Below are 24,899 nucleotides of genomic sequence, written 5' to 3'. Positions count from 1 at the left end.
GATAAGCTGTGGCAGACTAAAGTTCTTGGTAAACTATCTAGCAAGCAGCTTTTCAAGGAGTAATTTTTCTGGGCAGTTACCCCCTGCTCTGGGCAAGGACCCCCGTCCACAGCACTGTGTTGCACACGAGAGAGCAGCGAGGAGCCGGGGATGCCAAAAGCAGGAGGTTTTAACTGGCACAAGGAAATCAGATTGGGGAATCTCAAATGCCCCTACACAATTTCAATTAGTATCATATAAATATACAAAACAGACATCTAAAGAGAATGTCATATTCACTTTTTTCTGCAGCCCTCAGGAGACTGACTCACTGAAATCATTATCAAATTACAAAGGTCTCTTGCAACTGAAAAACAAATCTCACCACCTATTTCAAGGGTATATGATTAGATAAAAACCATCACAGACATAACACTAATGACCCATTCTTTTTCCACTATTGCCAGAGTCTTCTGAAATAGTAAGTTACTTTCACATACCATCTCATGAAAGATAATGAGAGCATAAAGAATCCCACGGACAGGTTGAATTGAGGGTCACAAGAACACTTTCATACTTGTCTTAAATTTGAAAGCTTGATTCAAAAATAAACATGAAGCCACCTTTTACTTTCAACAACCCATTTTCTTAATTTTTAGAGACATGAACAAGTATTTTCAACTCGTCACATCCCATTCCACCAGATTTAGCAAGCAGCATTACTTGAAACTGTATGAATTCAGTATGGCTACCGAGTTTTATAGTACAGAGGTCCATTAATTTTTTAAAATGCTCATCTGGAAGCTGTAAAGTAGTAATATTTTACTAGAAATGGCATTACACACAGTTATTTTCACAGGACAGTTAACAGACCTTAGCAACCACCTATTTATATCAGTAAAAGTAAGTTTACTCCCCCCTCAGCTGCCACTGTGAAGGAGTAACATGATACAGGTAACTGAAGAGAAGTTCACAGGCAGATACAGCTTGTAGAGACATACAACAGGACACTCACTGCTTCAAGTTAACGTTATCAGAGGGCTTCAATCGGCTAACGAGAAATACATACAGCAAAAAAAAAAAACAGTTTGAGATGCCTTCTTGATAGCTCTGCAAACACCACGGTAGTGGCTGTGCTTCTTCAGTGGGAATGGTGATGTGAAACCTCCAGATTGTAAATATATAACCATTATCTGAGTTTTAAGTTATCTTTGTAGCTGCTGATTCTAGGGTTTGCTTTAAATTGTATCCCCCTACAATACATTAGAAAATCCACGCAGTCACTCCTGAAAGTATTAAATAAACAAATTTTCCCAATTTTTATTTCTCAAAATCCTAGTTTTAAAAAACACAATCACTCTGTATTCAACAGTTTGACATGTCTTTCCCACGCTGCTTGCTGTTCAAGATGCCTCTGTTACTCAAAAACACTTGGCTAGTGATGAATATTCAAAGAACAGAAGCCAAGAATTTAACTAGGCATGCCCTGCTGCTGAAATAGAGCTCTTTAATCAGTATTTTAGAAACTTAAACAAGACAATCTGGTAGATATATCTGCCATAGCAAAAACAGGAAGAGACACTCAAACATTCAAACCTTTCCCCCAGCTCAGCGTAAAGACTAGCCAGCTTCTGTATTACAGTTTTTCAGCTGTAAATAGTGGCAGAGAAACCAAAGTAGTTTAACTGGAAATTTATTTTTTTTTTCTTTTCACAATACCTATCTAGGTTTTCTAAGCAGACCTGGGTTTTGGTTTTCTGAAAGCAGCTAAATCAGGTGCACAGACAGAATACCAAGAGATTTGCTTACAAGGTTAATTTTATTCAAGAAGTTTGTCCTTTTAGCAGCACTAACAGAAAAGCACGCCAATTCTGCTTTCTATTTTGTTGGACCAGTTTCTCATGTTTCCTGGAAAAGTATGTTCTTGGCAAATAAAACCTGAAGGCTGCTCTTGCATTGACAACAATACTTAAGTTCCTGAAATCAAACAGCTGATCTTGCTAGGATGACTACACCAGTCTAGATAAAACAGTCCACCTTTATTTTGGTGCACAGAGAAAAGCAAAGCTATATTACAAGTAAGGCTCATACCACACAGCCAAATTCAGGTTCGACCAACCATTAATTAAGAGTTTGGTAGTGGGACAAGTGTTTAGTGGGAGCAATGTGAGATTGCAACTTACTAATTAACAATGATCCTTATATTCCAGGTAACATGCATCATAAATCAGCTTCCCAAGACAACATTAGCTACAAAACTGAAACCAAGTTATGACTAGTCTGTCATATGCAAAATGTACTATTTTACCTCTCAAAACAATGCAAGGTAAAGAAGGAATGCTCATACTCACTTTGACAGAGAAACACCCCCTGCTTTTCCAATCATTTCTTCATGGTGCAGCACTGCCTGGTTCCATGGGATGCGAAGAAACTTTAAGAGAGTTCTCATCCACCTTTCAGGATGCAATACGAGTTGTTCATAATGTACCAGCATACACCTTTCAAAACCAACCTCCATACACTGGTTATACATAGTTTCTATAGCACGATTCCACTTGGTCAAGCAGTCCCTGTAGCTGTTAAGGTCAAATCCAGCTATCGTGACTTTTCTAGATATCATGGAATGCACAGAAGCACGACCATCCCGTACCATTAGAAGAAATTTGGCATTGGGGAAGATTCTAGCAAGATAAGTTAAGGATTTTAAAGCAAAAGGATCTTTGTTACACAAATATGGAGCAGGCTCCCCATGTTTCACAATGATTTCCAATAAAAACGCTTGCATGGCTGAGTCCAGAACCTCATCTGTGACTCCAGCTTCATCCAGTCGGATCTTCTCTTTGCTTGATCTAGCCCACATCTGCTTAACTGCCAGAATTCGTGGGATTACCCTTGTCTCTTCTCCGCATCGAATATCCGGATGGGCATCAAGCATGGCACGCATTAAGGTAGTGCCACTTCGAGGTACTCCTCCAATAAATATTAAAGGCATGTCTTTGTTGTAAGCAAAGGTTTTGCTTGCATTCACATTGGAAGCGGTTCTTACTGTGCTTCGCACACTTTCCATCCTCACAGGCTGGCTGCGTTCTTCGATTCGATGGTGACACTCCATAGCGTGCTGGCCCAAATAAAACACCGTCACCGAGCTGATCACCAGACATGCCAAGAGCAAGTTCTGTTTGAGTTTTCCAACCATTTTGATAAAGATTGTCCCTTCAAAATAAAGAGACCTTCTACTTCATATCATCTTCTAGTTCACATGTCATGGGAATCCTAATCCAAAATAAATTAAGGTCTGGTGAGGGGGGGAAGAAAAAAAAATAATTTAGAACTTTGTTAAGAACTACTACAATAAACCAACAACAGAAATACCTGACAGTGCTTGATAAAACTACTAACTCCCAGTGTTACATTAAGACTAGTAAATGCAAAGCCCAAACGTGATCATCCCTAATAAAAAGCCTTTTTGTTTACACACAGAAGCAACACAAAACATAACTAGATTCACTGCTACAATTACTATTCACATACAAGTTATCTGGTACGTTTTAAATACATCTGAAGGAATTCTACCACTGGATAGCTACTGTCAAACTTTACAGTAAGGCAAAGACATCATTTATATGGGACTCTACACATTAAAAAAGTAATTATTAAGAAACCACTCTTCTTTACATGAGGTTTTACGGCAAAAACCACTCAAAAGAACAGCCTCCCTGAGCCAGAGTCACCTAGATAAAACAAACGAACAGGACATGCCACACAAATCACACTAGAAGTCACAGAAGAATTTTAAGCGCCAGAATAACTCTCGCTTGCTGAACAGACAGTAGCAGCATCCTGCTCATCGTCACATTTTCACATAACTACATTATCTCCTGTTTTGCTTGAAATGCTCCATTTCCTTCACAGCATACAGGACTACAGTAAGAGATGTTTCACAACTATATATGAACACTGATAGCATTCATTTTTTGATCAAGGCCTTTAAGCAATGAAGAAAAATAGTTTGCAGCAAGTACGGGAAACTTCAATTTTTATTTCAAGGGAAGCTTTGATTAAAAAGTGTACAGTCATAAAAGCTACAAACACAATCCAGGATTAAAGCTGAGTAAGATCAAAACTCAGATCAGTCTTCATTTAAATAATAACAACAACAAAAGAAGAACCAACTCATGCCGACTTAAAAATTTTCATCCATTCCAGTATCCAGACAATACAAAGCAGGATATGCAAAAGAAAACTAATTATTTCATCCTGACTTTCTCCTTTACTGTTTTCTTTACTTAAAAATTTGGCCCTTGGAGATATCTCGCTCAAAAAAAAAACCCAACAAACCCCAAAACACCCACCCAAACTCAACATAACCATAATCATTATTCCATTGATTAAAAAACACACACACCCCCCATCTTATGCAGCATTTTGAACTCCAGAGAAATGTTAGTGAAATACTGAAAAATTGAATAAATTAAGAAAGAAAAATAGATCCTGTTCTCAAACAGCACCCCAGGGGAAAGAGGGGAAAAAATAAAGCCTTGCATAATTTTAAGCCATGTAACAAAGCACTGCCAGAATAAGGTACACACTATGTTCTACCTTCAAATAGGAAGGTTTGGATTCTTTTTAAAGCAGTGCTGGTAAGCTTGCTCTTTCTTTTAGTCTCTTCTGCTTCATCTAGGTAACTTTTTTGCTGGTATGACAGCAAGTCTTCTCCTTCAAAGATAAAACATAGCACTTCACAGTTAAGAACTGGAGTATATGGTTACTACACAGAAAGGTTTATGGCAAGAACCCACTAGCAAATAAAAAAAACAACTGACAGTTAAGAGTAAGGCAACTGTTTTATATAGCATCATGGCAGCCCACATTAGTGAATTTTACAGTTATAATAATTTCATATTTTTCTATTCCATGTTATAGACATGCTATGAAAAATAACTTAGGTCATAGTGTAATTTTCCCTCTGGTTCTGCAATATCACATTTAAATAAATCACCCCATTTTAAACCCTTAGACCTATTACAAAAAAAGGAAGAGTCAAATCAAGGATGACCACTCACCTACTTTGTGAGGTATCAATAACATGGCTTTCATTCTGCTTTCTAATCTACAATTCAAGCAGCGATGATTATTCTGTGACAGAACAATTTTTCAATATAACTGTTATGTGAAGTTAAGTGAATCGTATCACACCAAAAGCCACCACTTTTCTCCTGTAAGTTTTTTTTTCCAAAGAGGTATGGTACTTATGGTACTATTTTCTACAATCATAGTGTAACTCAGTTTCTGAAAACAAATTAGGTATGTATTAGCTGTGCAAGCCCTTAATTTTAACAGATTATTACTGAATATTTTTATGCCACTTCTTTTTAATTCTAAAAGTTATTTTTCCAAGCTGCAATGACAGGAGATTAAGTCTGAAACCCCAAGATACACAAAATAAAAACAGGGGGTTTCATGAATATTTTTTCATTTAGAATTCTTAAAAATTGCATTATTTAACAATAATTTTCACTTTTACAGATGAGAAAAACAAAGACTATATTAGATGATTTCTGGAGAGGCATATGAATCTGAACAAAACTTTTAGATAGAAACAAAAGACTTAAGAATCTGTCTGCTGAATTCCAATCTAGACAAGGAAGACTAAGAATATGTCAAGTCTTGCAGTGAATACCAGTGGGTTACAGCCAACGCTGGCATAGATAACCCTGCTACCCGAGTTACTTGATCTGGTCATGCCAGCCTGTACACTGTATCTTTATTTTTTCTGTTCATAACACTTTTTACATACAGACAGTTGTTTTACCTGTATTCTGTACTTCAACAGCTTTGGATTTTTCAGATGAGGTAGGCTGAAAAGTGACTCTTCCTCTCAAAATTCAAATGAAATTAGTACTCTAATTGAAATTTTAAATAAGAGCTTGCTTTTCAGGGCTGAAATAACTCTCTGAACAGTACAAATCACAGATGCTTTTAATTGCAAGGAGCTCCAAGCACTGTGGTACCGCCAACACTTTAAATGACTGGCTTCCTCAAAGCTTTTCCATCTCTGTCAGCAAGGCACGACACATCCCTGAAGGAAGAACATGCTTATGCCTACCCTCTGCCCTCTCTCCAGAACATTATTCACTTCACCTTGTCCTCCACGCAAATCCAGTCATGAACTCAGAAGTTCTCAAGCCACCACCTGAGCAAGACTCTCCAGCCCCATCCCTCAGCAGCCCGCCGGCCTTTGCAAACTGGTCAGACGTCACAGGCAGGCTGCCCCGCAGATTGTGCCGCAACTCTTCCCTTTTTTGTGAACTGTATCACGCCAAAAGGCAAGAAGGGCCTTCTTGCGCTTTGCGGTCCCCCTTTCAAGAGCCCGTGCAACCAGCCAGCAGCAGGCAGGCAGAGGACTGAATTTCCATGTACACCACAGCAGTGCGGGGGCAGAAGAAGGGAGGAAGGGAATTCCTGACACAGGCATCTGTCCCAGCAGTTGTTTTCTCTTGCAGTGCATCCAAGAGAGCCAGTCGCCGAGCTGTGAGAGAATGTCTAGCCCCTTCACACTAGTAAAGCTTATTCCAATCAACAGTTGTCACAATACTACACTCGAAGTTCAGCTTTTAGCCTTTGTTACCAAAATTAAACTGGAATTGTAACTTAAGAATTAATTCACTTTTTATATGAAACAGCCAAGAAGCCATCTCACACTCCTGGCCAGACTCTCTTATAATTAAGTCATCCTCTGTAACAAGTTTCATTCTACTTAAATACCTCTCTCCTTGCTGAAAAGCTGGATTTAACTGTACCTTAAGTATCTGGACATTAAAAGAAACAAAGTCTCAGAAATTTATGCAGAGGTCATCTGAACAGTGCTCAAAAACAAAGAATGAAAAAAAAATCATGCAGTCAATACTTTCATTGCACCAAAAATCAGAAAGTCTCTCTCCTGAATAGATTCAGTATGCAGACCTAACTTTCAATGAGGGAAGGGGAAACTCCTCTGCTTAGAACCAGCAAATAGTACATAGAATATCTTTAAATGCTTTAGATACAGAAAAGATTTAGTTAAAAGTCAGTACTCATCTGAGAGAGGAATTAACACAACAGAAACTGTTTTGCCAACCTGAAAATACTTACATTCACACAATTCCTGACATTATTCAATTCTGAGTAAATTCCATAAAACTCATTTGCTGGAGGTGGGGAACAAACCCTCCACAAGGACCTTCATCTTTCAAACTAAAATCTACTCCCTGAAGTCACTAATGTTCCTCAAATATAAAAGCCAGGTAGACGATCATCAGAGAAAAACAGGCCGAGCACATCAATTGTTTTACTCTGATCATTTCTGTTAGCCTATCACTTTGAAAAATGAAACAAGTCAACACCCAGCACCAGCTCTCAGAACCAAGCAGAAAAACAAGCAGTATCAGGGGAAAGCCTGTTGACTGAAGGCTGAAATCCTTAATTCACAGGCTGGGTAAAGCAGAATGGTGACTCACTCTCAGCACAATTCCAGCTGTGAATGCAAATAAGCATTGCAGTCTGGAGTTGGTTTCCTGAACTGCTTTAAGCACTGACCACTCCTACAAAAACAAAACCCCATCCAGGTGACAAAATACCCCACACCAATCAACCACAAATGCATTCATTTGTTGCCATAACTTCTTTTGGTAAGTCTAAAGGTGCCAAAGGCTGTAAGACCATGAAAAGCTAGTGTTAAGCTCTCATACGACCTTCCCTACTAGCTGGTTTGGGTTTTTTTGCCTGGAAGCAATACCTGGAGCATGCAGCTGCCATAAACTGTGGCAAGACCAGGGCTTTGTATGTCTGGACACCAACAGAGGAGCAGTTCGAAGCAGCACCTCTCTGCAAACTGTTCTATTCTACAAGCCAGCAAACCCCCTCCTGTGCCTGAAGCTGCGTATCACAAGAATAGTTTGGGTTGGAAGGGACCTTAAAGATCATCTAGTTCCAACTGCCCACCACAGTCAGGGACACCTTCCACCAGAGCAGGTTGCTCAAAGCCCTGTCCAAGCTGGCCTTGAACAATTCCAGAGATGCGGCATCCACAGCTTTGGGTGACCTGTGCCAGTGTCTCACCACCCTCACAGTGAAGAATTTCTTCTTAATATCTCATCTACATCTGCCCTTTCAGCTGAAAGCCATTCCCCCTCGTCCTGTCATATAAAGCTCTTTGGGACAAGTATGACATATGGAAGTTCCTGCCCTCCTAGTAGCTTGCACATAAACCCCACCTTCTCCCTCCTCTATGTGAGTAAGCGCTCTGGATCACATCTGTCAACCTGAAGCATTATTACAAGTCATTAATGTTCTGCTGTTAACAGTAACTAAATTGATAGCATTTAAAATTCACAACAGGGGAATCAGCAATCCCTTCTCAGCATTTAAACTGAGCATTGAGAAACTGGTGTTTTTACCCACTGTGACCTGAGAAGAGTGCCGCTCCACCTAAAAGCGGAGATATCTTTTAATAAAAATACCCCAAAATAAAAAAACTGCACCCAAAACGAATACAGCCCCCCTGCACACACAACACAGTCATAAGCTGAAGAAGTTGGAGATGGCTACAATGGTAGAAAAGGCCTTTAGCAGCAATAGTTTCAAACGACAGACCAAAATGAATTCCTAGAAGAATTTAAGTTTAACTCAAACAAAAAATTGTTAGGATCTACAAGTTTCTCTCAAGAAAGTATAGCTAAGCAGAAGTGCATGTAACTGAACCTTATTCCCAGAAAAGTCAGGTCTATGAGTCAGCCACAAGATGATGTTAGCAAAGCAAAAATGAGTGCTTTGTTTCCATCTCCTGCACACACTAATTCTCTCTCCCGCCTTCCCTCCTGCTACATGCAGCAGGTCAAGACCTTTTTCCTCAAGTTCATCCAAAAAATGTTGAAGATTTTTAGCATAGCCAAGAGGCGAGTCATTCATTTGTATTTGATGTTAGAACAGTCCGGGTTTTGTTGTTTAAAGCACTCCCTGCCAGGGGAAAAAAGATGATCCACTACCACCCAGTAATAAGGAATCCTCATAAGCTCTAGAGCTCAGACTTTCACTTTGGAGGCTGGAGAGAGAGATGACCACCTCCCTGCTCATGTTCAACCAGGCAGCTTTTTCCAAGGCTAAACTGACAGGACAGCAATACTGGCATTATTCATCTCAAAAAAAAAAAAAAAAATAATCAAAACCAAACCCCAACCCACATACATATAAAGCATTTTTCAATGACTAGCTTATCCTCTGCTTCCACCTCTTGAACTTCTGGCTCAGATTCTGATAACTAGATCTCTTTCTAGGAAGAGCAAGCACAGTAGTACAGCTTAGACTTTTGTGGAGTATATCTTGTTCCTACATCTGCCCAAGTGTTCATCACAGTGTTTAACCTCAATGCTTCGAGAACTTTGCCAGGAGGAAAGATCACACTCAGCTCTGTGTCAGCAGGCTGTCAGGCTTCATTGGCATCCTTTTCCAAACGCTGTGCCCTCCCACCTGTGCTGGAGAGCAGGAGCAAGACAGAGGTAAGGGGAAGAATGCTAGAGTTCATACTATTAGAAAGCCATCTTTCCCCTCACACTCTTTTTACAGTTTACCCTCATTTTTTCCTACCACGTTCCTATGATTTTCTTCTCCTGCTTAGGAGGTCTACTCAATCCCCTAGTTTCTGGGGCTATGACCACACACACACAGAGCTTTATGCAGTAAACTCCAAAGTACAGACTCCAGAAACAGAAGATTCTCACAGTTCAGAGATGCTTTTAGGTGCACAACCACAGTCCGACTATGACACCTAAAGCTTGTGGTATAAATCTGCAGAGGAAATCCATTTTACAGTGCCAAGGTAGCCAAGTTGAATGGAAAAAAATCCTGAACTGTTGTTACCCACTGTCACCCTCTTCTCTGCTCTTGACTGTAAAGGGGAAAATGAAAATGCTGCTATGACTTAAAGAAGCAAATGTCAACTTTGCATTAGAATCTTCTTTGCCTCTTCCTGCACCTTCACTTTTCCCCTGTAAAAAATAAATACTGGAAAGGCAACACGTACTGAAAATTCTCACCTTCATGACAATATACATTTAGAAAACTGGAGACTATGTATTTCTTAGAGGAAGTTCTATATTAGGCTTATCAAGTAGTCCCAGTAAGACGCCCTTACACGCAATGTTACTCTTTCAGCTTCCTAAATGAAAGCCAAAAGGAAGGAATTCCATAAAACCTTCCCTTCAACGAACTGGTTTGTTTCTGGTCATTTGTGTTTGCTCACCACAAAGAAGATTGCATAGGAAAGCTAACAGTTACATGATAATGGTATGGCTACAACACCAAGAGCACAACTGAAATATTCACTGTATACCACTTCAAGCAGCTATCCAAACCGTCGTAGGCTCATTTAGAAGATTGTTCCAAAAATAATTTAAGTATTAGGGAAGCATTTTTATGCCTTCAAAGCAGTGTTTGCACAATCACCTTAATGACCAGATATCATGTACCAGTCACGTAACAGAATCTGCGAGAGGAATGTCAAAGTACAACACAAGCAAGCAAACCCCAAGCAAAATACACATCAAAGCTAGAAATAAAAATCAAGATGCCTTGAGTACCAAATCCTCCTTTAGCTTTTTAAGTTGTCATGGCTCTCAAGCCCTGCAGCTGTTTTCTCTAGATTTCTCCCCCCATTAGTTGCACAGTAAAAAAGGATGACAAATAGAACATGTAATTTTTATTCGCCTTCACTAAGAAATAAGCAGTAAGTCACCTGATGGAAAGCACCTGGGATGTAAGACAGCCAACTAGACCTAGTAAAGCCTGTCTTCATGCACGGCAGCCTGACAAATAGATTGATGGGGCAAAGTTGGACAAAATCAGTATAAGGAAACGCAGATGTGAGAACAACACTCCCTTACAGTTCGCACTGCAGGGACTACAGGAATGCTGTTCACACATTTGCATTCCCTTGAACCTACACTCTGCTGTTGTTTTGTTTGGGTTTTAATCCAAAGCGCTAAAAAATTGTAAAGGCCAAATTAACCTTCACGGCCACAGGCCACTGCTGAATCCAAGGTTGCCATATGGGGGAAGACCGCATATAACTATGTAATAATTCCACAATTTCTAGTGCAATCACATTACAATGAGTAGAAAAAAAAAAAAAAGATGTGCTCATATTTACGCATTTCCCTTATATAATCAATAGGAGTAAAAGATGAAGCATGCTGTACCCTTTTACCAGCTAAATGCTCCCCCCCTCAATAAACCAACCACCCAGCTTTCTTCATAATCCTCCACTAGACAGATATATAGATATGCACATGAAAATACATACGTGGGTGTGTAAAGAGAAACTCAGAAGTATTCATCTTTCCTCTGGATTTAACACAGGCTTTCTTAACAAGCAAGAGAAAAAACGTACCAGATCCGAAACTGCAAATAAGGTTAGCGCTCCAAAATCAGTATATTCATAAGAACTCTAAAATGAGTTTAAAGCACAGCTAATTAAAATGCTCTGCTTCAAATGAAAGCAAAGAACTCTACACATTCTTCTTTGCCTATGTATAAAATAAGTACAGCAAATGATCTGGATTTGCATATTGGCCAAAAACAAGAGTTACCAACACGCGCCCGGTTACACAAGAATACACAGCATTTGTTAAGCACTACGGTAACGGCTGGAGAACAATTCCACAGTGGAATTTTATTGGCAATGCACATAGACTTCTAGCTCTTTATGTTCCAAAAAAAAAAAAAAAAAAAAAAAATGGGGGGGCGGGGGGGGAACGTCAGTAGTACATTAATAGCACACGAGCTACCGTTCTGTGCATTTTTATGTGCGCCGTGCCTTCCGAGCGGGATTTCAGCACAGGAAAGAAAGGTGCTTTCCACCAGGTGACTTGCAGCTTATTTCTTAGTGAAGGCGAATAAAAATTACACGTTCTATTTATCATCCTTTTTTACTGTGCAACTAATGGGAGGAGAAATCTAAAGAAATCCGTTACCCAGCGAGGCGCTTCCAAGCCTCAAGCTGCTTAACCGCACCGCCCGAAGGGCCCAGCGCCGCACAGACCCGCACGGCCCCGCACCGCCGCGGCGGCACACGCAAATGGCTCCTGCCAGCAACACGGGCAGCGACCCCGCCGCCGGCTGCGAGGCGGTGGTTAACGGCTGTAAACCCACGGTGAGACCGCTCACACGCAGGGCGGCTGTCCCACGCCACGGAGGTGTCCGTGTCCCCCGTGTCCGCGGGCACCCGCCGTCACGGGAACAAAGGCGCCGCCGCCGGGCGCCCCGCGGGCCGGTGACCCGCCCGGGCGGGAACCTGCCCTCGCACCGACACGGCCCCGGCCCCAGGCGGCCCGCCCCCCCCCGCGATGCCCGCACGGCCGCGTCCCGCCACGGTCCCCCCGAGGCCGGCGGCGGCGCCTGAGGGACGCGAGCACCGCGCGGCCGCCCCGTTCCCCGCCGCCGCCTCAGGCCGCCCCCGGCCGCCCCCAGCCCGGCCGACAAAGGCAGCGGCTCGGGCAGCACCGGAGCCGCCCCAGCGCCGGGCGGGGCACGGGGGCCGCCGCCGGGGCGTGAGGGGGGGGAATGGCCGCGCCCCGGCCCCGCTGCGCTCCGCCGCCGCCTCCCGCCTCAGGTGCGCGGCGGGCAGCGGCTCCTCACCTGCGCTGCCGCCGCCCCCGCGCCGCGGCCGCCGCCAGGGCCGGGCTGGAGCCGCGCAGCAGCAGCAGCAGCAGCGCCGCCGCCCCGCCGCCGCGGCTCCCCTCAGGCACCATGGCAGGGGGCAGGCACCGGCACCGGGACCGGCCGCGCCGCCGCCTCCCCTCAGCCGCGCCGCTGCGGCTGCCATGGAAATCACAACCACGCCCTGATTGGTCGCGGGCCTCGATGTGTCGCGGGACGCGGTTGGGCCGGCGCTGCGGATTGACAGCTGGAGGGGGCGGGAGCGGGCGGCGGGGGGGCGGGGCCTTTAACCCCTCGCGGGCGCGGCGGGAAACAGCTGGAGCGCGCAGCTGGAGCGGGGCGGGGCGGGGCGCGCGCGCGCGCGCCCATCTGGGCGGTGGCGCCACGTGAGCATCTGGAGGAGCCCACGTGCAGCAGCGCCTGCACAGCTGCGCCAGACAGATGCTGGGAACAGCTGGATCCTGGCCCCGCCGGCCCCACAGGCCACCCGGGCGAGGGTGTACGGGGCCGGGCCGCTGGCCAGCTGTGCCTGCTGCATGGGTCCGCGCCATCAGCCCCCGGCCGGGGCCACCCAAAGCACAGGGACCCCCTGCCCCGGGGGGAGGGGCTGCACCTGCCCCAGCCGCCCCGAAAATCCACAATTCCCCCTTGCAACCGCCTCGGCGCACAGCGTGCTTGGGTGTCGCATGCCTCTCGTGTGCCCGCCAGGTGTGCAGCTGTGGGAACAGCTGCAACAGCATCAGGCTCAGGCCAGGCTGGCTGCTGGCACATCTCCCGGCTCCTCTGGCCTGTGGATGCCTTGGACCAGCCCTTGGGCCCCAGAGGTGGAGCCACATCTGTACATTAATCCACCTCTCACCAAGACTGGCCTCAGGCCATCCCGGCCACCCCCTCGCCAGTGCTCCCCGCGGAAAGACGGACAGCTGTTACCCCTAAGGGGCAGGAAAACGGGTGGAGTCTGACTCGTTAACATTAATGGAGCGATACGTAAAAGCTGACTCAAACTGAAGAATATATTTCTTTACATACGGGAGCTGTGGCCCAGCTGCCAACAAACCCCCACCCCACCCCCACCCAGGGTCATATTCAAGGGAACAATCCCACGGGATATTCCCCCAGTGTTGCCAAATGAGGGGAAAATCCAACAGCCCAAGGGATTTCACGTGGCGCCAGGCCAAAATTCAGCCCAGGAGAAGCTGCCTCTGCAATGAGCAGTGGGAATTGATGCTCATCCCCGCTGGTTCCCAACGGATACTGGTGCTCTTTGCCCCCCAGACCCCCCTGTGGCTGGGTGTCCCCTCTGCTGTCACCGCAGCTGAGCACCACTGGGGACGCCGGGGCTGGGAAGCAGCGCGGGCAGCAAGTCCTTGGTATCAAAAGGATGGAAACCGCCATGTGGGAGAACATCCCCTCTTCATCTCCAAAGCCCTAAAATCAGGCTTGAGCCCCTCTCCCTCCCGGAGGGACGGGACCCATCCCGCGCAGCTGGGCAGCTAACCGGCTGGGCTTTGTCGTCAGCCCGGCCTCACGGGATGCGGAGCGACGGAGCCTGAGCTGACAGCGATACCGTCAGGGTGAACAAGTTAATCGCAGCCCATTACCTCACGGCTCACAGCCCTCGCAAAGCGCCGAGCATAAAACTTTTATGAGCCTGTCAGGACGTGGTTTCCACTGGTACCGATGTGCCGGCGCTCGCTGCCGGCACTGCCTGGGGAGCCGGGATGGATAAGCGCATGTCCTGCCTCCAGCTTCACCGAGAGGATGGAGAGGCATCACTGGCAGGAGCGGGGGACACGGTGCGGCTCGTGCATGTTCTAATTGCTAAGATGATTAAGCAAAGGCAGCCGTGCGAGCAGATACCTGCATCCAGGGCAGTGGCAAGTGTTTCATGGTGGGAAAAGCTCTGCCCTGTAAAAACTGAGATCCAAGGCTGCCTCTTCAGCCTTTTCAGACGTGCTCAGGGCGCTGCTGGAAGCACGGAGGAACCAGCAGTTCCCTTCAGGTGGCAAAATCCCCTTCAAATTTCTTCCCTCTGACAGCTATCGATGAGGAATAAATGTCGTTCGCTTCCCAACGTGGCTAGATTTGAACTAACGGTTTAAAGACAAAAAAGTCTGGATTCTGTTTCCAGTAAGTTTGCCTCGATCATTAAACAGCACTTTCCAGATCGCTTTATTGGTTTTGCTTTTATGGCTTTAACTGTGACTCACACAAATGGTCCCTTTTAAAGGCTCCCCATTGGTGGCAATCAAACGGTGCCTCTGGGGGGGGAAAAATCCTGTTCTCCAGGGAAAAGGGGAAAGCAGGATGCTGCTGTAGGAAGCAGATGGGGCTAGTATGTAGTGGGTGCCCCACATGGGGCCCTTCTTTCATCAGCACTTGTCCGTGAGCCACGGGTGCAATAACCCATCACATAGTGCACCACATAACGTCTCGGCACGGAGATTCCCTCTCGGCTGCGAAGCTGCTGCTGCTGGTGGATAAACACTACAAGAAGCGATAGCAATTAATTGTTCATCATCTGACAGTTGCATTGGCTGCTCCCTGTCCGTTTGGTCCTGTGCTGTTCCTTGAAGCTCGGAAATAATTCTTCGCTGCCAGGGCTCACCGCCTGCCCGGGATGGAGGGTGAGCCCAGGACCAAAGCTGCAGCGTGGGGGGAGTGTGGTGGGCACAGAGGGGGCACAGCTGGGGGTTTGCTGAGCTCCAGGGGGAACAGCAGCACGTCCTGGTGGCTGTGCACGCTTTGTGCCCCGCTTCCCTCGGCGGTGGCACAGCTGACGGTTGTTCCCATGCCCAAATTCCAGCAGTGCCACACAGCGGGTCTGGGATTGCAGGTGGGAAGAGGAGGAGGAAGGAAGAGCAGCCCTGAGTCCTGCTGTTGTTCAGGAGCCTACAGTAAGCTTTTCTTTTCGTGTTTCCAAACACGAGCCACAATGTAAATGAAACTTTTCCCCCAAATGACCGCTATGGCGTCGCTGCCTGCAGGGGCTGAGCCCGGGGGCTGCATCCGTGCTCCCTCTGCATGCGGGATCCAGGGCACATCAGGGGTCCAGGGCATGCCGGAGGGTCCAGGTGCCACTTCGCACAGCCTCAGCCAGTGCAGGCTGTCACAGCTCGGGCAGCAGTGCCAGATTTTGCTGCCTTACCCTCGTACCAAGGCCTGCCCAGTGAGCAGCAGCTTTCCTCCCACATCACACAAGTTGCCGGGCCAGCGTGCAAGCAAGCGACATCTCCAGCCGTGCTGCCCTGACCTCTGCTAGCTGGAGGTCTGGCACATTCAGAGGCAAAAATGAGTCTTTCTTTTTTTTTTCTTTTTCCCCTCCTCTCTAGACTTCCAATACAATGCTTTTCCTGACACCCACTCCACTCCAAAAGCATTCTTTAATTCCAATTTGATGCTTAAAAGCAAGAGAAAGCTTGCTAGTCCAGATAGCCTGGCCCCCATCCAGGACTGTTTTACCTTAATTCCACCTTCCCAATCCTATAAATGCAAAGAATTTGCCTCTGGCTCTGCCCAGCTCATTCCCCCAGCCCGGAGCAAGCCGAGCTGCACTTGCTGGCTTAGGAACTGTTAAATGTGATTCTTTTTCCTCGAATGCCTCAGCAGCAATTGCACAATCCAGCTTTTGGCTGGCTGTCTCACATGGGGAGCATCTCTCCTTTGCCGAGGGGCAGATGGAGGAGGGTTGGTACTTGGGGCTTTCGTCCCCCTGCTCGGTAAAGCGGGGGGCGGAGGGGGGAGAGGCTCAGCCGTTGCTTCTGTCTCAGCAAATCTCCCTGATACCTCTGTTATAGGTGACACAGGATTAGATCCGTTCCAGAAGGAACTGAGGGAACAGAGGGATTTGGAGGAGGATATGGATAGGATAAAGCACGAAGCAACTGAGTTAGATTTCAGCTTGTCCTGTGTGCATCTGGGAAATTCATTTGGCCTTTTGGCAGAAGTAATTCAGAAATCCCAAGCCTCTGCTGTGCCTGTGCTCTCTCAGAGCCTGGAGCACAGCTGGGGACCCTTCCCCCAGCCACCCAAGCAACCCCGCTTAAGTGCTTGGTTGGCTCTGTGTCAACAACACGCTTAAATCAACCTGTTATCTCATTATCTCTGCCTTTATGAGTACGAACAAACTGCCCTCTGGCTGGGGGAAAAAGGATGGATGTAACATCTCACCTGCAAAGTAAACTGCCAGCGGTTACACCTGCATGGACTTCAAGCCCTCAGTGGGTGCCTTGGCCAGGGGAGTACCGTGGGGCAGCATCCCTCTCCCCATCCCAGCCTCTGAGATGCCCAAAATTCATCTGGAGCTGAGGGTTACTCCAGATTCCCAAAGCAGGGGCAGGGGACAGGGATGCCTTGCTCCTGGCTGCATGTCACAGCAGGTTGGGGAGCCATGGGGGCAGCTGGCACCCAGACACCGCGATGGATCCCAGCGGCGTCTGAGCGCAGACACAGCCAAAAAAACCCAGCCTGGACATTCAAGGAAGACTTACAATTCCTGGAGAAGGAGAACATCCAAGGATGGTGTTCACAAGCCTCTGAGCTTACGGCAAACAGGCCCCACAAGACATTAAGCCGATGACATTCCTCTGCATCCCCTCACAGCAGGAGGAAAAGATGTTTCTGCTGAATAGATGTTTCTGCACCCGGAATCACGCCTTGTGCTTAATGCAGCCTGTCTTACGAGCAGAGCAAACCTGTCAGCTGCAAACCCAGCGAGGATGCTGTTTAACTTGGAAGGATGCTAACGTCTGTCTGTGTTTCCCAGAGGCGCGCTCGTTTTTATTGCTTTTCTCTGCTACTGATATTATTTTTCTGGCCTGGCTGCCTCGCCTATTGATCGCGTTGGCATGCAAAGTTTGCCCCAGGGGATGCTGGAGCAGACGTGGTGCATGCACCGATGGGCTGGGGCACCAACGGGCATTTTCAGTAGCCACACAAGTTGCTGACCAAAGCCAGTAAAACCAAGCTGTGGGAATCACCGCGGAACCAGAAAGAACATTCTTCGTGTTCGCCTGCAAAAAGCCTCAGCTGCCAGCGCAGGGATACACCGAACCTGGACGCACAGCATCATCCTGGTGCATAACCTGAAGCATCACTGCTCTCCCTCCGGCTTTCCCCAGGTTCACAGGCAGCGATCCCTCTCGCTCTCGCAGGGCACAGGCTCATCCCGCTCTCCAAACCCACTCTCCCCCATCCCATGACACAGCTGCCTCTACCTGCCACGAAAGGCTTCAGCATGAAAAAATAAAAGCTCAGCTCGCTCCCCACTGCCCGGCATCCCGTGGGAGGGCAAAGCACGACACGTCAGAGCTGGTTCCCTCACAACCACACTTTGCACTGCTCAGACCATGCTGGAGGTCCAGGCTGGGGGGCTGGGCACCTTTGCTGAGCCCCGGCTTAAACTACCCGGGTGCTGCGGCCCCAAGAAGCCCACCTCTGTGCAGCTCCAGCCCCAGCTTTTACCCCTTATTTCCCTAATCCCAGCAGGGCCACGCTCCATTGCCAAGCCGGGCTGGCTTTGCTGCTGCAAGCACCATTTCAGGATTTTAATGGAGGTTATCAAAGCCAGGAGAACACCAGCTTCTCTTCAGGTGGGTGGAACCCGACCTTGTGGCTCAGGGAGGAACAAGGGGGTTTCCGCTCTGACCCCATAAAGCATGTCTTTGTGGTAAATAGCTCCATATTTCCCCGTCTCTGTCTGATCTTGTGTCTTCTGCTTTCTAAAAGTGACAGCTGAGAACCGATCATTCCACGTGCCTGGAGAAATAATCATGTGGCTAGGAATATCTCTGTGCAGTCCCATCCCTGGTCTTGGAGGCGAGGCGTTTTAGCCATCAGATTTTTTTATTTCATGGGGAGATTTTTTTCCCCAGCTGTAGGAGCCTCTGGAGGTGCAGAGTCCTCGGGATTTTCCAGCTGGTAGGCGTCCTAGCCATCCAATAAATATAGAAGTAGCTGTTTTTCCAGTCACAGTGCAGGAGTGAATACTCTCCTCTTTTATGTTTATAGGCATCTTCCCGTGTTCTTGGCTTGCAGACAGCTGCCTATGTGGCACGACGGACGTGTGCAGGCGGAGTGCTCGTCTCCGGCACGGGAACATCTGAGAACAAGCCATTGCCTAATTCTTTCCCCTTCTTTAGGTTTCCCTAAAAAAAAAAAATAATTTAAAAAAATTCCAATCTTACAGAGACTGGCTAAGCTGTTGCCATGTGCCCTGCATGGCTGGTGGGGGGGCAGGGAGCACCGGGCTGTCACCCCCAGTGAGGAGCGATGCTCTGCAGAGCCCTGTTGCACGGGCACAGCCCGGCCGCAGCACGTTCGTTTGTCACATCCACCGGCGTCTGCCCGGGAAAGCACTGGCGGCAGCGTGCCAACCATGGACAGAAGAGGGATAAGCTATTTCTTGTGGGACTTGTCCCATGAAGTTTAAATGACGATGCCCAGCGGTTTGCAGGATTAAGCCCTGAGTTTGTAAAGCAGTAGCATGTGTGGTGGCCACTTAATGAGATCAATAGCCGTTAGCTTATACGTGATGTCAACAATACAAGAAATTATCTCATCTGTGTCTGGAAAACAGCACAAGGAGGTGAAAGAGAAGCTCACAAACCTCAGCTTCCAAAAGGAAAAAAATAAAAAAAGAACCAAACCCAAACAAAACCACCCAAAAAACCCTAGTGCCAAAGACACTGAGCTCTGCTTGCACCGGATCAAAGCTTTCAGATCTCTGGCTGTGACGGTGGCAGTGAGACAGCAGTGACATGGCCTCGGCCGCACACCCTGCTCGTGCTGTTGGCTACAGACACCGGGTTTCTCCAGAGCGGGATGCCAGCCTGGCTGGTCCTGCAGGACTTGGCTCCTACAACCACAGCAGCTCGGAAAACAAAACCGTCCCGTTGCCTAAACACGGCGGCATCTCCGCCAGGCGCAGGGCGAACGCTCGGCGGGTGCGTCGCTCATCCCTTCATTAGCTGGCCAGCTGCCAAGGAGCTATAGGAGTGTAAACAGTTTGTAAATTAACCTGAAGCTGTGCAGGAGCCCCACAAATGCTGCTAATGAAGTCACACGCGGTGCAGCCGTTTCCTTTGAGTTTCTTACAAGCGGTGTTAAAATTCACGCTATTAAAGATGAGACAAGACAGAATTGAAATCCCAGCCCTGACGTGGTTCCTTGTGTTTCTTGTTCCAGACTTCCAGTGTTTTCATCACCCCCTACCTCCTTTATGGCTGAGCTTGATTTGTCATCTAAAAAAAATCGATTTAATCCTTAATTCTCCCTCCACGGGGTGGCTGTGCAGCCCTGCTGCTTGCAGGCTCGCCACCAGCAAGTCCCGCTTCGGCAACTGTCGTTCAGCACCTTTTCTGGGGGGAGATGAGGAGGGTAATGCAACATCCTAAGAAAAAAAAAAAAAAAAAAATAAAATCCCATTGCTTTTGGGGACAGGCCCATTCCCTGGATCCAGCGCCCTGCCCTGGCAGTGGTTCTCCCTGTTTGCAGTGGCTGAGCAGCTCAGCCCAGGCTGTCGTGGGAAAAACCCCGATTTAGACCCATTTTTTATTTCCAGAGCTGTACCTGCAGGTCTTGAGTGAGGCATGTTGTGGAACGGGTGAAGCCCGAGCCCCCTGGCCAAAGTCTGGGAGGACGGTGAACAGGGGAGGGAGGCGCGGTGCCTTCGGCAGAGCCTCCTCTGCTTTGGGTTCCATCAATCTTTTTTTTTTTTTTTTTTCGGATGGGAGCACAGCACCCAATGCTCTCTCCGAGCTCGCCGAGATGCAGCTGCGTTTGCTACAGGGAGGGGAACAGCCCTCACTGGAAACAGAGGTGGCACCATCACCAGAGAGGTGATGGGAGCAGTGGGAGCCAAGCAGGGAGCCAGAGGGAACGAAGACAGCTGAAATCTGCACCCACCAAAAATGGCCCAGACCAAACTATAAATTCATTGTAGACGCAAAATCCAGACCTCCTTTCCCCCTGTCCCCAGCTCTAACCGCCGGGTAATATCCCCCTCAACTAGAAAACAGATGTTAAATTTAAAAAGCAGTACAGAGAAAGACAAAATGCACTGAAGAGACTCTACCGAAGCTCTGCCCCTTGATATGAAAAACCTGGGGCACAAAAAGATGCAATCTTGTTTTTTCCCTTAAGAAAACCAAAATTGCACTGGCAGAGGCAAATCATGAGCCCACCTTCCTACAATGGCGCTTTTACATCGATAAAAGAGAGCAGCCATCCATGTGCCAGAGCCTGATGGAGAGAGGGAAGAGGAATAGCAAACCCAGGACTCTCCTGCCCCCGACACCCCCGTCACGGCTGCTCCGCTTTTCCCAAACACACGCACGTGAACAGCCGATCCACAGCCAACGCTAAATGCCGTTCGACCTATTGCCGTAGGGACCCGCTCTCTCCTGTAGGTGTATTCCCTAAGATTAGCTTCGGCACATTCTCTCGCATTCAATTCTATAGGAGTATTCTATTTCTCGTTTTCCTAAGGAAAAAAACAAAACAAAAAAACAGGCTTTCCCTGCCAGAAACAGCGCAGAAAAGGCAGCGCTCCCTAGCCTAAGCGCTGCTGACGCTTGTAAAATGAAATAAGAAACTTTCTTCACTCGTGTGGCTGGCAAGAGGCTTTTGCCCTTAGATCAGGGCTTTGGATTCCAAATCCGTCGGGTTCCTCGGAATCCCTGCCTCGCTCTGCAGACAGCCGCCGACTAACCCCAGGCGGATGGAAAGCTCTGGGCTTTGGGCTGGGTGGTTTTTACCAACACAGCCGCAGCTCAGCGCAGAGACTTGCTGAGAGGCAGCGAGGGTGAGGGCAGCAAACCCTCGGGGTCCGGACCCACAGCGTGCCCCTCACATCCCCCCCCACTGCCCCTCGCACCCCCCTGCTGCCTCTTGCATCCCCTCCACTGCCCCTCGCATCCCCCCTGTTGCCCCCCGCATCCCCCCTGCTGCCCCCCCGCATCCTCCACCCTGCATCCCCCCACTGCCCCCTCGCAGCAGCACACAGCACAGTTCATCCGCACCCCGAGCCCTGGGGGCAAGGACAGTAGAAATTCATTCTGCTTTGCCTAAAACGCTTATATATATGTATATATATATAATATATATACGTATAACGCACATGGATATGCTGGGACAGGCTCCCCAGGGAAGCGGTGCTGGCACCGAGCCTGGCAGAGTTCAAGGAGTGTCTGGATGATGCTCTGAGGCATACGGTTTGGCTTTAGGTAGTCCTGCAAGGAGCAGGGAGATGGACTCAGCAATCCCTCTGGATCTCTTCCCGCTTCAGATATCCTATGGTTCTGTGCACACACACACATATATAAATATATACATGAATTTCTGCCCCAGTCCATGGATTCGGTGGGCTGGCTGGGGTGGGCTACCGGGCACCCACCCTGCTGCATTCTCATTCCCCTCCTCAACAGGACAGGGAATGATATAAGATAAAGAAAAGAAAAGAAAAGAAAAGAAAAGAAAAGAAAAGAAAAGAAAAGAAAAGAAAAGAAAAGAAAAGAAAAGAAAAGAAAAGAAAAGAAAAGAAAAGAAAAGAAAAGAAAAGAAAAGAAAAGAAAAGAAAAGAAAAGAAAAGAAAAGAAAAGAAAAGAAAAGCTCAAGGGTCAAGATAAAGACGGGAGATGGCCCACAGCCACCAAACGCCGGCTCCAGCGCCCCCTCCGCCACCTGCATTGCCCCCCGGGTTGAATTGCCAAAAATTTCCGAACTTCCCAAAAGCGCCTTTTACCAGCTCAGCAGGGATGCAAACCCGCCAGGACACAGGCAAGGCAGCGCTGCTATTTCTCCTCCGGTGACTAAGAAAATGTGACTATGCGATCAGCCCTCACGAACGCGCCCGCGGCAGCCTGCCAGTGCCTGCATTTGATTTCTTGCCTAAACTCCAGCCAGCTTAACGCAACATCAGCTTGGAAGCCATAAAACATGAGACAAACAATGTAAATCAATGCGACCAGCAACATCTAACAGGAAACAGGCCGTGCTCTTTATTTTCTGGATCGGAGAGCAGCTGGCCAGCGCAGTGACGATTACCTCCGAAAGTCCTCGCACCCGTTTGCTTATTTGCAAGCAGGGAAAAGGGAGATGAAAGCTGATTTCGTGTAATGTGGAATATTGTATAAATCAACTGTATATGACCTAAAACTGGACAAAAGACAGAAAAGTAAAAAAAAAAAAAAAAAAGACAGATTAAATACTATTAAACTAAAAGACCCGAGAAAAAGCAAGTAGCAGGATGAAACTGGTGGCTAGAGATGTGGGATTTGCTGCTTGTTTAAGGGCTGGCAGCAAGGGCAGCAGCGTGCATTGCCACAGGAGTCAACGTCTGTACGTGGAGCTACAAATAACTGCACCTAACACCTCTTCGGGGTATTTTAGGGCAGGTGAAAAGGCCGGCAGAAAGCTTGGTGTCACTTCTCCCTCCAGCAGGTATATTCTCACCCCAGCCATGGTCAGTGCTACGCTGCAGGGTCTCAGCTGCACGCCCCCACGGTGCTGGTGCATCAGTCCTGTGGGGCTGCAAATAAACCCGGGGATAAAGCCGAAACGTGCTGGTGAGAAGGCGGGGAGCCAAGCGCCGAGCTTGCAGGACAGCACTTGAGACAGCTGTCAGGGTCAGCTCGTATCTGACATACAAGCAGATACAACCCTAACCGTAGCCAGGCTTGTATCACCCCTCTCACAGGCTGATCAAAGTCCGCTAAAATGCATTTCCATTCCCGTCCCCCACTCCATTCCCCTTGCAGAGCTGCTGCAAAGCCCCGGCAGCGGCACCCGCTCGGTGCCACGTGTCCCTGCGGGATAACACCGCGGTAGCACTGCCAACACCATCACGTCTCCAAACCCGCAAGCCCAAACGGGGTTTCACCAAACACAGCCGCTGCCCTGGGTCTGACCTGCCTCGTGGAAGAGCATCCCGCTGCCCCCCAGCCCGAGCGGTGCCACCCCCAACTCACACAGCCACTGACTTGCACCTTTTTAGACCGAAAGAGGCGATTCTGGTCCCCATCAGCGGCACGGGGTGGCAGCGAGTGCCGGCTCCGGGCAGACCCCGTCCTTCCCACCCCAGCCAGACCGCCCAAGGGATCACCCGTAGCTGAAGAAGGGCTCGGCCCGGAGCAGGAGCCTGGTTTCGGGCAGAGCAGGAGGATCTCCGCACGTCAGGAGGCGGCTCAGGACACACGTTGGGTCTTCGGTGATCTCTTCCCACCCGCTGCTATTTCTTCCCCACCCGCTTTTATAGGAGCTCCCACCGGCCCAAAGCGCACTCATTATAGCGACTACACTGACCCATTTAAATTGCCTTAAATAATTTCTCAGTTCATTGTCCTGCGGAGATTAGTTACATATAAGCATATTTTAATGATTAACTATTGGGCTCGGCTGAGGCCCCAGCAAAAAATGCAGAATCCACCACCTCCCTCCGTCTTTCCCTCTCCTCCTGCCAGCTCCCTGCTGCATCCCCCAGCCTCGCAATATTTATGGTTTTCCTGGGAGCCTTGAATCCCGGCCTGACCCGACCAGCTCCGCTGGCACTGGAGCCAAGGCTCCTGCTCATGGAGCTGCAGAAAAGCTGGGAAAAAGGCTGAGGAAACCTCAAAACCCAGAGCTCACAGAGGGAGCAGCAACATTTGGAGGTTAAATCATGGAGAAGCTGTGTTTGTAGGGTCACTCCTCAGTTTTGGGGCGACTCGCAGGCTTTCCCGGTGTGTTGGGCACTAGAGATGAGCCGGAGCCTGTGGTGGGACCTCGCTCTCCCTTGCTCCCATGAAACCCAGTGGGATGCTGCGGGCGGTGAAGTTGCTCAGGACCGCAGGCAGGGCTGGCGCAGAACCTGCCCCACACGGGGCTGATGCCACTGCGGTCCTTGCCCAGGGCATTCCTGCCCATGGCCACTCCAGCAGCTCCAGCTGGGGACTGGAGCCACCCTCTGAGCTGCTTCCGCATCCATCCATGCAGGAAATACCCAAACAAGCCACAACTGCTCATCCTGGGGTGACAGACCCCTGCCCGAGCCACTCCTGCTGCGGCACCAACGTCTGCAGCGCAAAGCCTCGGCCAGTTGAAGTGCATGGACCCTGCGCGGGAGCCCAGGCAGGGCAAGGCACAACCCCCAGGACAACGCTGGGCACTGGTGTGCTGGTCATCCCACCTCATCCCACAAAACCTGGTGGCTTCCAAGCTGGGGCAGCCACGATCCCGCTGCAGGCAGCCAGCAT

At 48.4% G+C, this 24,899-nt stretch overlaps 1 protein-coding gene and 1 long non-coding RNA gene across 5 annotated transcripts in view; both read right to left on the bottom strand.

Moving 5' to 3' along the window:
• The window catches only part of TPST1 (tyrosylprotein sulfotransferase 1), a 30,254-nt gene extending 17,414 nt beyond the window's left edge, over nt 1-12,840 (bottom strand). For 3 of the 4 annotated variants that reach the window (XM_040615017.1, XM_040615035.1, XM_040615043.1), the window contains exons 1-2: nt 12,649-12,840; nt 2,331-3,274 (exon numbers count right to left, since the gene is read on the bottom strand). In XM_040615017.1, the coding sequence (XP_040470951.1) occupies nt 2,331-3,175 (845 nt within the window). In that variant the 5' untranslated portion in view covers nt 3,176-3,274; nt 12,649-12,840. Of the gene's footprint in view, nt 1-2,330; nt 3,275-4,578; nt 4,651-12,648 lie in introns of those variants that run through there. The other variant, XM_040615026.1, reaches the window with a different exon arrangement.
• Nucleotides 12,841-22,644: 9,804 nt separating this feature from the next.
• Nucleotides 22,645-23,965, bottom strand: LOC121082773. Its single transcript, XR_005826110.1, has 3 exons — nt 23,655-23,965; nt 23,122-23,197; nt 22,645-22,818 (listed from the first exon to the last, which is right to left on the bottom strand). It is a non-coding gene; the product is annotated as an uncharacterized LOC121082773 (long non-coding RNA).
• Nucleotides 23,966-24,899: the final 934 nt, after the last annotated feature.

This window comes from Falco naumanni, chromosome 1 (assembly GCF_017639655.2).
Source record: "Falco naumanni isolate bFalNau1 chromosome 1, bFalNau1.pat, whole genome shotgun sequence".
Classification (NCBI taxonomy): domain Eukaryota; kingdom Metazoa; phylum Chordata; class Aves; order Falconiformes; family Falconidae; genus Falco; species Falco naumanni.
Note: the sequence above shows the minus strand (reverse complement) of the source record. Positions and strands in the feature narration are given on the sequence as shown.